This window comes from Protopterus annectens, chromosome 16.part0 (assembly GCF_019279795.1).
Source record: "Protopterus annectens isolate FY-2018-M chromosome 16.part0, PAN1.0, whole genome shotgun sequence".
NCBI classification, from domain to species: domain Eukaryota; kingdom Metazoa; phylum Chordata; order Ceratodontiformes; family Protopteridae; genus Protopterus; species Protopterus annectens.
In genome coordinates, this window is record NC_056750.1 from 792,426,524 (window position 1) to 792,440,671 (window position 14,148).

Here is a 14,148-nt window from a genome sequence, read left to right on the forward strand (position 1 = left end):
GGTTAGGAACCTATCCCTCCAGCAGGTTCTGTTTAATGTGGTGATTAAGGTTGAGGTCTTTGGAACAAGTAGTACGGAGGGATTGGGACTTTATCAAATGAAGCATGTCTAGCAAAACTGGGTCAGATATAGGTCTGTATGTCAAGCAGAGATCGCCTCTAAGTAGGTGATATGAGATAGAGTAAAGTTTACATTTTTAAGGCTATCTGCATAAGGCACAAGTTTGAGTCCTAAGATCTTGTTAGTGAGGAACTTCTGTGGCCTCTCCAGTTGTTGGAGGTGTCTAGTGAGGTACATACCAAATGGGGCATTGTACTCTATAATGGGTCTGATGAGGGATGAGAAGAGAGAGAGAATGACTTCTTTTTTCCTGGATGACAAACCTTTTGTGATGAGATGTGTCACGTAAAAGGACTTCGTAACTACAGTGGTGATGTGGCTGTCGAAGGACAGACTATCTACCTGTGTCCCTAGCTCTCTGTGGGGGGGGGGAGCAGAGTTATATAACAAATAAGTCCATTACCTCACAAATACAAGGTACATGGTTTGATTCCGACCTCTAATTACTGGCATGGCTTGTAATAATCTGTAGAGTGATAGCCTAGCATTTACCAATGAACCTATTACTAGCACTGTCTAACAGAGTTCAATCTTTGGTCCCCTGCTGTTTGTCATTTCCTTCAAGGACAGGAGATTGAGCATCCCAAGGTATATGGATAACCAAGTTAATGGTGATCTGTCAGTTCACCCCAGGTACCCATTTTTTTTCAAAGGTGTGCTAATAAACTCACCGTAAATTCTAAGAGGTAAAGCAGAATTGCTTTCAGTAAGACCCATATCCCTGACTCTTATCATATCACTGTTGTTTTTCATAAAATAAGACCCCATTATTAGACACCAAGGTACCCATCAGGAAAATGAATTCCCTTTTGACCACCATATCTCAGGTGTTAACACAAATTTCTTCTGCCTTACCCAGCTCATTGATCATGGCATGTTTTTCTATGACAAAGGATATCCTTGTTCCTGTTTACTCCAGTTTTTGCTTGTGGCACCAAAAAAAAAAACACACTGCCACACTCCAGGCAATCTCTAGCAGGATCTGCCAAATCGTTACAAACTTACATCGCTGTGAGCATCACTGTATCACCCGTGAAAAACCCAAGCACCTACTCATAAAACAAAGACCTAACCTACTTTTGGGATCCCAACTCTACAAACGACAATCTCCATACATTTGCTCCTCTTGCTGCTAGACTTCATGAAAAAACATCCTCATTCAACCTGAGACACTCCTCACAAGTCAGACCAATTCTCATTATCCCTACTCCATCAACATTACGGAAATCAGCCCGTACTCCACATTTAGAATACAAGCCAAATACTTCTGCTACAACACAGGACTTGCCACTTAAACTATTTCTTTTGTGAGATTCTTCTCCACTCTCAAGATTTATTGAAGATTGAGCCAATTTAGAAACTACAGTATATGCTGTACATTAAATTCTGCTTGACTGTATATTGCACTGTGCATGTTTCACTGGACTGCATAAACACAGTTTTTCCATGTAATTAGCCTGAAGTATTCAGTTATAACTTCCTTTCTGCATTTTCTGTTTGTAAAATGTTTTGTACATCACCTGAGCTGAGCCTAAAATAGGTCAACACTGATCAATGCACTACACTGGTAAACAAATATAAATACAAATAAATAAATATTCCTCCCTCATCACACCAATTAGCAAATGTAGTGCCTTATTTTGAATGCCAAACAAGAAAAATCTCTGGTTTAAGTCACTTAAGTTACCACAGCTAAAGTATCTGTGTCTCTGCTTTTGAGAGGTGCTCTTTACTTAGCATTTCATGCTATGAAAGTCCCTTACTTTTCAAACTACTTTACCTTCACAGATCAAACAGATAAACTAACAGCCACTTCAATGAAACAAACGTTCACTGTAAGATCAGCAATTACTGCTGGCATGATAGGTTTCTTACCCAATGCATTTCTCACGTACGGGACAGACTCCGTCTACAATCAAACACACTACATCGTTGAGCACCTTCAAAGCAAACCTCGAGGACTGGATGGGTAATTTATAATGATGATGACTAATTAATTAATGACTGCCTATCCAGATGGGACTAGCTGATCCTTAATGTGACAAGGGTGATGAGGCTAAGATTCTTGATGGCTCTCTATCCCTAACCTGCGTACAGATGTACGAACATCTCTGCTACAAAGATTGCCTCAGTAATAATCCACTATTAATGCCCTACACCTTCCTTAAACATGAGACCTGCAATGTCATATCTAATGATGATGTTACATATTGCAGTATGCAGCAAGAAGTACTTTTTAGCATTAACCTACTGGGCGAGCTACAGCTACACAACATACCACATGAAAAAATGTTTTTCCTTCCTAAAGCCGAAGGCTGCAACTTTCCCAAAACATTTACATTTTTACTCATCAGAAAATCTCTTTAGAACCTTGCATCTACTCTGTCTCCTCTCAGCACAGTCAGAGGGATGAACAACAGAATTAGGGTAAAAACCTTTTATTAACCGCTTTCATCACAATTCTTTTGTTCTTGTTGCACCTTAGTTCTTTTTTTTTTTTTTTTTGGTTTTACCACATGCGGACTAGTTTTATTTTTAGTTTTTAGAGTTAGGGGATGTGGAAGAATGCAGAATTTTTGTGTCACACTAGTTTTATTATAATCACCACCTCTCTGGTCCCCTCATGGCTAACAAAGCCTATTCCTCTCAATCTGTCAATGAATCTACTCAATCCCCAGGGTCTAATCATTCCCTTCAGCAATAATCAGGAAAACTAGGAGTGGACACTGTAATCAACATAGTAAATCAGACTTTATAGTAGGTCCTATTTCTCCCACTGCTCATGGCCACAATTTCCAATGGGTTTGACATGCAGTGGAACAAAAAAAATTGTAAGCCTGTTTCCTACCTTTCCTGTAATTAGTATTCCAGATACAGATTTGCTGTATCCAGGACTGTTTGTAAGCTTCTGAGACCCCGAGCCTTTCTGTGTTGGAGGGAAGCCTTCTAGCTTATCAGTGGGAGTGGTAAGCATTAGGTAACCTGTCTACCACATTGGGAGTGGTTCTGGCCCAGAATTTGTAGTCAATGGCCATTTGGGCGGTCTTCCATCTCTCTCAACTTTCTGATTTGAAGGCCTGCATTTGCACTTGTTTCTGTCCTGTAACTCCTGGGCCCATCTCATTTGCTCACTCAAAAAAAAAAAAAAAAAAAAAAAAAAAAAAAAAAAAGTATCTGCTTTTACTGTATTTGTGTTTCTTCCTACTTTATCTTGCTTATGCGTCATCTTAATAGTACACAATTGTATTTATTACTGCTTGGTGTAACTCATTCTAAGCCTTTTAGTTTAAGCACTTGGGCTTCAAACCAGTTGTTTTACATTAAGAAGGTTTGTGGTCTGCACTGTAGTGGCAGAAAAGGTAGCTTACATCCTTTTAAGTTGGGAACTGCTGATTGAGGGCTCAGTGTCTGTTATTCTAAAAGTGTATTAATTCTGGTTTAAGCACTTGGGCTTCAGGCCAGTTATTTTACATTAAGAGGGTTCGTGGTCTGCACTCTTGTGGGAGGAGAGGCTGGACTCTGCCCTTCTGAGCTGGGAATTTCTGGTTAAAGCTTATAGTGCCGGCATATTTGAACTGCTTCTTACTGAAATTGGTGCACCTTGTTTGCTGTAGCATAGACCAGATCCAGGCCTGCTGAATCTAGCTTTGTTTGTATAACTTGAGCACTAATCCAGGCATTCTTTAAAGTATTCAGTTGTATTTATTACTGCTTGGTAGTAACTTGATTAAAGTGCAGCTATCATTCTAAGTCTTTTGGATTAAGCACTTGGGCTTCAGACCAGTTGTTTTACATTAGGAAGGTTTGTGGCCTGCACTGTGGTGGCAGGACAGGTAGCTTACATCCTTCTAAGTTGGGAACTGCTGATTGAGGGCTCAGTGTCTGTTATTCTAAAAGTGTATTAGTTCTGGTTTAAGCACTTGGGTTTCATGCCAGTTATTTTACATTAAGAAGGTTCGTGGTCTGCACTCTTGTGGGAGGAGAGGCTGGACTCTGCCCTTCTGAGCTGGGAATTTCTGGTTAAAGGCTTATAGTGCCTGCATATTTGAACTGTTTCTTACTGAACTTGGTACACCTTGTTTGCTGTAGCATAGACTAGATCCAGGCCTGCTGAATATAGCTTTGTTTGTATGCTTGTTATTTCCCTGAAATGCTAATTCCACTAAAACGTGGCTTTTCAGCGCTTCTGTGGATCCCTAGTGATATCTGCATTGCTTACTGTACTTATTTCCTTGTTTCACTTGAAAGAAAGTTACTGTTTGTCGTTTCTGCATTTAAGTTACCTGGCACTTGCTCACTAAAGCAATTATATAAGTGTTCATAGGCTAGTACTAGGCTACCTGCCCTTGCGAGCCATTTAAGCCTAGCCAATTATCTCCTGTGAGATTCAAACCCTGTACCTTGCGTTTGTAAGGCAAACACCTTAACCATTAGGCCACCCTCCCAAACGATCAGCACTAAAAAATTAAAAGCACTATACCCTCACAAACTCCCCTTGAGTACCTTGTTCCCCATTGGCCCTTTTTTTCAATTATAAAGGAATTCCCAATACTATTCTAGCATGTCCAAAGGTCAGTTGTCAATCTCCTCTCCGGTCCAGCTGGTGAATCTGGGAATCTTGAGGCAATATTATAATTGCCTCATGTACACAGACAACCCTCTCCTCCTCCCAACAAATTGCAACACACGTGAGAGATGCAACCATACAGCCAAACTGGAGGCTAAGCTCTCTCAACTCAGTACTGGCGTAACCAGTCAGGAGGAGAAGGAAACCACACTCACTACGATTCCAGTCTCACATAGACCTACCACGACAGCAAACCAAACACATAAACACACAAAAACATACTCGGAGGCTCTAAATAAAAATCTGCCTAAGCAGCAGAGCCCTCCAAAGCAAACACCCAAGCAACCGCTACCCCAAAACAAAACACGTGCAACACATAGCTCACAAAGCCAGTGTGCCAAACAGTCACAGCCCTTAAGGCTAAACAACACACCTGATACACTTGTAATAGGTGACTCTATCATCAGGCACACTGACGTCCCGCTCACCAGGCTGAACAAGGAGAAGGTCATGGTGAGCTGCCTGTCAGGCGCTAGGATCCGCCACATAACACAAGCACTCAGGTCACTCCAAGGCAGATACAAATATGACTCGGTCATTGTCCATGCTGGTGTGAATGACCTGAGATGTACCTCCCTGGACTACATGAAAAGAGACATAGAGGCGCTCTCTGAGCATGTAGCCCAGGCCGGTATGACCCTGACCTTGAGTAGCATATTACCCTCACCAAGAATGATGCCACAATATGAAGACAAGATGATCAATTTCAACAATTGGCTTAAGTATTGGTGTCATTCAAAGGGGATCCAATGCCTGTCAGCCTGGGATGACATGCTCGACAAGCCATGATGCTTCGCTAGGGATGGCTTGCACCTGTCACCCCTGGGCTTTCGGATATTGGCAAAGGCTCTTGCTTCCCCCATAGTGCCTTTTTTAGGCAAGGCTCAAAAGACAAACCCACCTCCTTAGGTATCACAAGGAATAAGAAACTAAGAGTAATGCTACTCAATGCCAGAAGTCTAAACCTCAAGATGCACGCACTTGAAACTCTCCTTAGCATGGAGAACATCGATATCTGTGCAGTAAAAGAAACCTGGTTCAAGGCTCCCGAGAGCACCCCAGCACTACCAGGTTATACCCCATACCATGCTTTTCGGCCCCAAAACTTGGACCGAACCACAAAAGGAGGGGGAGTATCAATATTCGTCAAAGATACCCACACCTCCAGGTTGGTGGCACAGAACGAAGCATCAGAGACTATCCATGTGCAACTAACAGTGGGTAAAACTGCCTTCCAGTTTATAGCCTGCTACAGACCACCCTCCCAAACCCAGGAACCCCACTCGGCCTTCCCGAGAACACTGGAAAATATGAAGGTCTCTCCAAACACCATTATATTGGGCGACTTCAACTACCCAAACATAGACTGGGAGCATTACTCTAGCTCCAACACCCTAGCCCAAAGGTTCCTAGAATTTATAAACTCAAATGCTATGGAACAACTTGTTACCACTCCCACAAGAGGGGAAAACATACTGGACCTGATCATCACCAACATGGGGACTCTATGCTCCAGACCAGAAGTCTATCCCTCACTGGTAAGATCAGACCATAAACTAATCTCACTGGATATTCACATCCCGACCCCAACCCCTGCCCAGAAAACCACAGTGAAAAACTTCTCTAAAGCAAATTTCACACTCCTCAAAACCGAGGTGGAATCCTTCAAAGTCCCCGAGCCTGTGGAAAATACGGCCCAGACCGCAGAATCCTTTATAAACGCATTCTATGAACACCTTCAGGAATGCATGGATCATGCAATCCCAAATAAAACCAAGACCCAATCCTCCAAAGGCAGGCGTCCTGTCTGGTGGACCCCAGCCATAAACAAACTATACAATAGAAGGAGGAAGCTACTACATGATGGAGCAAAATCCCAAAAAGGGAAGGCATCTCTGATCAGTATTAGCAAAAAACTACGGGCACTCATAAAATCGTCTAAGGCCAGCTTCGAGAGAAAAATTGCACAGGACACTAAGGATAATCACAAGGCTTTCTTTAGTTATGTTAGGAACCTGGGTGGGAATTCCCAGATATGCTCAGAATTAGTCCAAAATGACAAAAAATACATCGAATCCACAGACATTGCCAACATCCTAGCTGACAGGTTCAGCGCAAACTTCCCCCCCCCCCCTCCACCAAAAAGGCAAATATCTATCCCAGCAGAGTGGTACCCCCCCCCCTGACATCTCAGATGCTCAGGTAAGAGCCGCCCTCTCCAAAGCAAAAAACAGAGCATCAATGGGACCAGACGGTGTCCCGGGCTGTGTCCTGCATGAACTCCAAGAATTGATAAACCCAAACATAAAACTACTGTTCAATCTCAGCCTTACTACAGGATATGTATCCAAAGAGTGGCGTACAGCAACAGTGGTCCCTCTCCACAAAGGTGGTGCCTCAACGGATCCTGGAAACTATCGCCCCATAAGCCTGACTAGCTTGGTCTGCAAAGCTATGGAAAGGATCATCATGGACCTCATAAATAAAGATATTGGGGACCTACAGACACTGGATCCTACCCAGTTTGGCTTTGTTAAGGGCAGATCCTGCCTCTTAAACCTGGTCGATTTCTTTGAAACAGTCACCAAGGCCATTGACGAGGAGAAGGTGGTCCACTCAGCCTACCTAGACCTCGCAAAAGCCTTCGATACAATACCCCACTCGGGCATTATAGATAAGCTCACCAGCTTAAATATAAACCCCTATGCCACTAGATGGGTTGCAAACTGGCTCAAGGACAGAACCCACATGGTTAGAATTGCTGGAGCCATGTCAGACTCCAAACCAGTTACAAGTGGCATCCCACAAGGCTCAATCCTGGGACCTCTCTTGTTCGGTATATATTTCTCGGAGGTACAGGCCAACATGGAAGGACTGTGGCTGACCAAGTTCGCAGATGACTGCAAACTGGGCGCCATAATCGACTCTCCAGCTGACACAAGCATCCTCCAAAAGGGCCTCATAGAAACAGACAACTGGTGCCAGAGCCATGGCCTCAATCTAAACGCCAAAAAGTGTATAGTCATCCCCTTTGGCAAAAACAAAGAGCCCACAAATTACCACATAGGTGGTAATCCATTAAGTACAGAAGTAGTAATTAGGGACCCGGGGACCCAAGTTGATAGCAATCTCTCATTTGACAACCACATGGCCAAAGTGGTTAGAAAAACATTTTATATAGCCCACCTAATCATGAAGGGATTCACATCTAGATCAGGGGAGGTCATCGTGCCTCTTTACTTGTCCCTCATCAGGCCCATAATTGAGTACAATGCCCCTTTTGGGATGTACCTTACCAGACACCTGCAGCAACTGGAAAGACCCCAAAAGTACCTCACCAAGAGGATCAAAGGGCTCAAAAAGATGCCATATGCTGCCCGGTTAAAGAAACTCCAGCTCTACTCAGTGGCATACCACCTGCTCAGAGGCGATCTGTGCCTGACGTATAAAGCCATGTCCAACCCGGAATTAATGGACATGCTGCACTTCAGAATATCCAAATCCCATTGAGCTACTCGCTCGAGAGACTTGAACCTCAGCACTGAAATAAATAGGACATGCTGGAGGAACAGATTCATAACCCAGAGGCTCCCTTCACTCTGGAATAAAATCCCAGTCCAGGTTGGGCAGAGTCCCTCATTGACTCTCTTCAAGAGGAATCTTGATGAGTGGATGGGAGATCGTAGGTTTACCCTGGGTATCACTGCTGTGTCACTGTTAGACAGAGGCACAGTATACTAACCTCGAAAAAGGGCATAGCAAAATTAATTTAAAATGGGTGGCGAAAGCCAAACACACTCTGGCTAGGCTTATAAATGCCCTAGGGCAGATAGCCTAGTATGAACCTATGAACCTATGTATGTTCTCTCATCTTTGTGATGTAATCAATGGCCCTGTCCTACTGCAGGCAGCACCAACCTCATGCAAATGCTGGTCTTCATTGGGGATTCACCTATGGGCATCATGCCTGGACACACACTCCTCAGAAAGACGAGCAGGCTAAGTTTCTTCATTCTTCACTTCACTTTCACCCGCTTTGGCAAGCACCAAAGGTACTAAATGAGCAAAGGACTCCTGGATTGTGGTCATGGCTTAATCCTTCAAGGTAGCCAGTTCTATAAAGAAAAGATGAATTTATTTTTATAAATTTTATTTATACAAATTTGTTTTCCAGGGTAGAGCACTGATCCCCATTGACCTTTTTTCAGACTCAGCCCAGGAGTGGTGTCTGGTTAATTAAATTTGAAATCAACAAAACACATTTCCTTAAATTGACTATAGCAGTAAAAAAGAAATTTCCATTTAATACCAACCACTTTCATTAATATCTACTTGTAATACCTGCAATCTCAAGGAATCAAAATGCTGCCTAACTTATTCTTTATATTACATTTCCATTTTCCCTATACAATAAGTTTAACAGAAGCATACAGCTATATACATCAATCCTTTAAGTTAGAATTGTTTTTAATGTAAAGCAACGAATAAGTTAAGGTGTGGTTTATTCAAAAGAGTCAGGTGTCAGAGACAGTACTAATATTAAATGGTTTATTGCAACTAAGGAGACGATAAAAACTCAGATATAAAAATAATACATTTTGTATTTCAGGCATTCGATTAAGTTTGCCCCACTGAAAATATTGCCTGACTGGTTTATGATTTTATCTTTATCTATTTAAACAAGGCTTAATATGCTGGAACTTTCAATGTGACTTAAAGGAGAAAATGTTTTTCCAAAAGCTTGTAACTGTATCGTAAATCTGTTTTATTTCAGTTGCAGCATTTGTGCTACTGCTGCTATGTTACATCTGGATGTTAAGCATTTTCATAAATAAATGAACAAACAAGCAAACAAGCTAGCAAGTAAAAGACCTAAGAGAAAACTGTGATCATTCTATCATAAAGGAAAGAGCAAATCTGGATTATCTTGTTGAATTACCATGCTATGTGACTAGAAGGTTAGCATATTAAAAAGGGCATGAAGACATCTGCAGGTTTTTGAAGAAAATTGATACATTTTAGCAAATGTGCATATGTAAAGAACAGGATTTCACAAATTACTAGCACTTTTGAATGCACTGTTTCAAGAGAAGATGTCTACAAAATCCCTTGCATGACATACGAACATGTTACAAACCAGGCAGGGAACCTCAGGATTCTCTAAACAACACATGTTCAAGGTAAAAAAAGACTGCCTCAAATATTGGTGACAGACACCCCAAGCTATCTATGATATACATCTAGTTACTTACTTTTCTTTCTGATGTAAGATATATTTAAACTTCATATTAAAATGTAGAGAGTTACAGCTGCTAACCTTTCTATCAGACACTTTCAGTGAACCATGACAAGACGTATGAATGTTCTACTAGTAACAAGGTGCATTTTGATTAACCTGACTCCATTCCAGGTATGCTATAATGTCTTCTTTTTGTTTTGAAAACCAGCGCTGTTGGTATTAGTATATCTCAGTTTAGCTGCCATAACACTAATGATTTTATATTAAAAGTTAGATAAACCAGGATGGCTACATACACAAATGGCATGTAGATTCACAACAGATACATACTCGGTTATCTTCAAAACGTACACTGACATACCAAATGACACTGGACACAAAAGGAATCCCAAGGGAGAGTATGACACATCTGCAAAATGCATTTATCACACAGCAGAAAATAAAACTGCTGAACTACCTCTTGAAAAATTGTTGGAAACATTTCAACAAGCAAACCACCAATAAAAACAAACTTTGGTGTTTCAGGTAGAAGTGTTGATTTTGGACTCTGCAAAGTGGTTACTATAAATAAAGCCAAGATGAACAAGTATAATAGAATACACACGTTAAGCTGAACAATACTTCCAAGTTCAAAACATGTTATTAAAGCACAAATGAATATTATTGGCAAGTTAAAAACAATTTAGGATGCTAATAAAACTGCCTGTACTGTACAATTTTGTCTTATGAGTCACCAAAGAATGACGGTCCAAGCATAAATGTTAGCAATGTGTTGAATACTGATAACTAGAATTTGCATTGCAAACAAAAAAATAAATCAAAATACATGTTGCACAAAGTTTGCTACCGAACTTGTGATTAAAAATCCCTTTAAAATAAACTCAAGAGTAAGTATATTTTACTCTGAAAAAAATTGTAGTACATGAACTGCCAGACCAAAACCATGACGAATGCATTTTATAATACACCTGCTTTATGCAAAATCAAAACTCCTTATACACGACTAGACCAAGAACTCTATACATAGTTTTTTACTGACAAAATGAACAGATCTAATCGATTTAAAGTATGTTATTTATTATAACAAGACTCCTGAAAATTAGCAGACAACAAGCTGTAAGTATGTAGACTTACTTAACGTTTATCTTGATTTGGTGATCTGCAAACTACCACTGCTACAACTAGAACTGCACGAAGATGTCCACAGAAACACATCACACCCCCCTTGATTCATAAATGTGGTAATGCAGGAAAGCACTACATATGAGTGGAAGGGTATTTTTTTTTAACTTTCTTGGTTTCATGGAAATGGACTAGATGTGCATTTAAACTAAATGGTACTGCACTTAACTACAATGCCACTAAGTCTACACAACTACATACCTGCAATATCACCATTCTGTGAAACACAAAAAGTTAAAAAAAAAAAATAACTTTCAATCACATCACACAGTGAACTTCATCCATGCTACCACATTTCTGAACTCCAGAGTCCATGCAAACCACAGCAACTGAAAAGAAGATTACAACATGCTACCAGCTTAATGCAAAAAAACAAACTTTATGTTAGCATTGTGACTGCCGCCCAACAACTGACAGTCTGTCTAGGAAATACAGTAAGAGCAAGACACTTAGTTTACTATAATCCTTCAGTAATAGTGGTCATTTTGTACAGTTTTTATGCCTTATTTTATTAGAGGCTGAACAGTAGTAACACACTTTCTGTAAAATGCATTCACTGCAATACTACTTATAAGGAGGTCTAGCATCAACTTAACTCCCCCAGAAGTATAATTTTCATTAACTGCTTGATCATAGATCCATGTGGCATGTACGTATGCATCATATTCGGAAAGCACAAATGCAAGTTGTTCACTACAACCCTTTCAGCAATATCCTGCAACAAACTTACAACATTTTGCAGGACAAATAAGTTAAGAAATCAAAAATTGGGCAGCATGGCTAGCTAAAAAGAAATTAATGCACATTAAACTCGTAAAGATCTCTTAGACATAAACACTGTTATAAAATGATCACAGCAGAAGTATAAAGATCCAGATGACGTAGCCCCACAACATGTCTTATTGCGCTCCTTCTGTTCTATACTGCCAAATATTGGCATGGAATCAACAGTGCCAGCAGAAACAAAACGAAGGATGAAAACTGGACCCTACCTGGCAGCGACTGAAAATATCAGCAGGGGTCACCAAGACGTTGAAATGCTTCAGCACACGGACTGCTTGATCCTTTGCTTTTTCTGAACATGGAACAGAAAAACATCGCCCCTCACCAACTTGAGACCGAAGCTAAAAAAAGAAATAAAAGAAACCTATGTTTCCAAGAATAATGTTTCCAGTTCCTGATACAATTTAACTGAAGGACAAAGTTAATATACTGCAAAAAGATAATACAGATAATGGTGGTTACGTGTGGGGCTGCACAGCTGGAAACAGGAGAAGAAAAAGTACTCTGAAATACCCTGCTTACCATTTAGTCAGAAGCACCAAAAATGGCAAACCACCAAGTAAACCAGATTACTGGAATAAAACAAACAAGGAGCATATATGACCACCGCCGTATTTATAAATACAGTCATGATTTCCTCACCTACAATACTTAAATAACCTTTATCCAAAGGCCATCTCAGCCTATCACAAGACATATCATCAGTGAAAATCTGACATACAGTAGTGTGCACAGTTGTAAATTATTACATAAGCATTCAATCCACTGTAAAGAATCATGTCTCTATCAGAATTTATCTGAAGTTAAGCAGGTAAAAAGTCATGGAAAGGCATGAAAACTTACTGTCTGATAAGGCAATCCACAGGTCAGAATAACCCTTCCTTCAGTTCTAGCAATCTGAAAAAGAAATGCATTCAAATAAATATTCTAAGGAAAATAAGGAGCATAAACACATTTTAAGTAACAGTTAAAAATGAAAAAAGCACTGTATTTTGCACATTTCAAAAGTTAGGCTAATCCTAGGGTCTAACTACTTAGCAAACAGAATCACTTGAAAGGGTAGAGTAGGAAAATGGCAAGGGATGGTCATTTCTGAAGCTGAAAAACAGCTTCACTACACATAACTATGGTGCTACATGCTAAACAAATAACTAAGCAATTCCAATCCTAAAAAGTGGTATTCCTACTCATTTGAGCTAAAAGTCACAATTGTTTATAAAACCAGGGTGACACAACACCAGAGATGAATATATGGACTGGTCCACTGATAAATACTTAAACTACTAAAAGACTCTAATACAGACACAATAATACTATCACAATACACACAAAATTCACCAATTAACCTTCATATGTAATGCAGTACTAATTCCACAATGTAATATAAATAACTAGATACCACGTGGCCTATCACAATATACAGTGCCTAACATGTCACATACCACCCATAACTAAATTAAAAAATATATGAAATTGTCTGATCCCTTCCACAATTAAGGTCAAAACATCTGCTCCAGTCCTTCCTATTAATTAAAAAACATATTTCCCCTCAGTACTAAGAGCCATTAGTTCCACCCATTCAGCTCAGGATGTGTGACTTCTTCAACCCACTGTCTAGACAATATTAGTCTGACTGAGGCCAACATGAAAATAACAGTCACAATGAAAGTCAGGCCCCATGGAATGAAGGCTACCCCCAAACAGAGAACACATCCGCTGTACAGTCTCTACCTTACAGAGTGGCCACTATAACATCTCATACCAGCATCCAAAAGATTTCAGTATAAGAAAAATGCAAAACATATGCTCTGTTAGCCCCCATGCAACAAAAGGATAAAGCCTTCACAGCACCATCGTTGACCAAACAACCTGGTATCTGAAAGACCAGGTGGATGAGGATGGGAGAGAGATTCTACTACCAAGCTCACTCATCCCAGGGGAGGGGCAGCTTGGCTCACTGCAGTGGCAACAACAGCAGGAATGCAGGTGGATCGGTGCAGCTTGAAGTGCCTACCATGCCCACACTGGAAGGAGTGCGCCTCTTGCTGTGTTAGTTAAGCATGTGTGGAAGGAGTGCGCCTCTTGCTGTGTTAGTTAAGCATGTGTGGAAGGAATGCGCCTCTTGCTGTGTTAGTTAAGCGTGGGTGGAAGGAGTGCGCCTCTTGCTGTGTTAGTTAAGCGTGGGTAGAAGGAGTGC

General features: G+C 40.7%; 1 protein-coding gene across 1 annotated transcript in view; it reads right to left on the minus strand.

Moving 5' to 3' along the window:
• Positions 1–14,148, minus strand: part of LOC122790655 (exonuclease mut-7 homolog) — a gene marked incomplete in the record, with an annotated part of 2,442,473 nt that overhangs the window by 64,431 nt on the left and 2,363,894 nt on the right. The window contains 3 exon segments of the mRNA XM_044058180.1: positions 11,370–11,385; positions 12,161–12,292; positions 12,795–12,848. Of these exon segments, the coding sequence (XP_043914115.1) occupies positions 11,370–11,385; positions 12,161–12,292; positions 12,795–12,848 (202 nt within the window).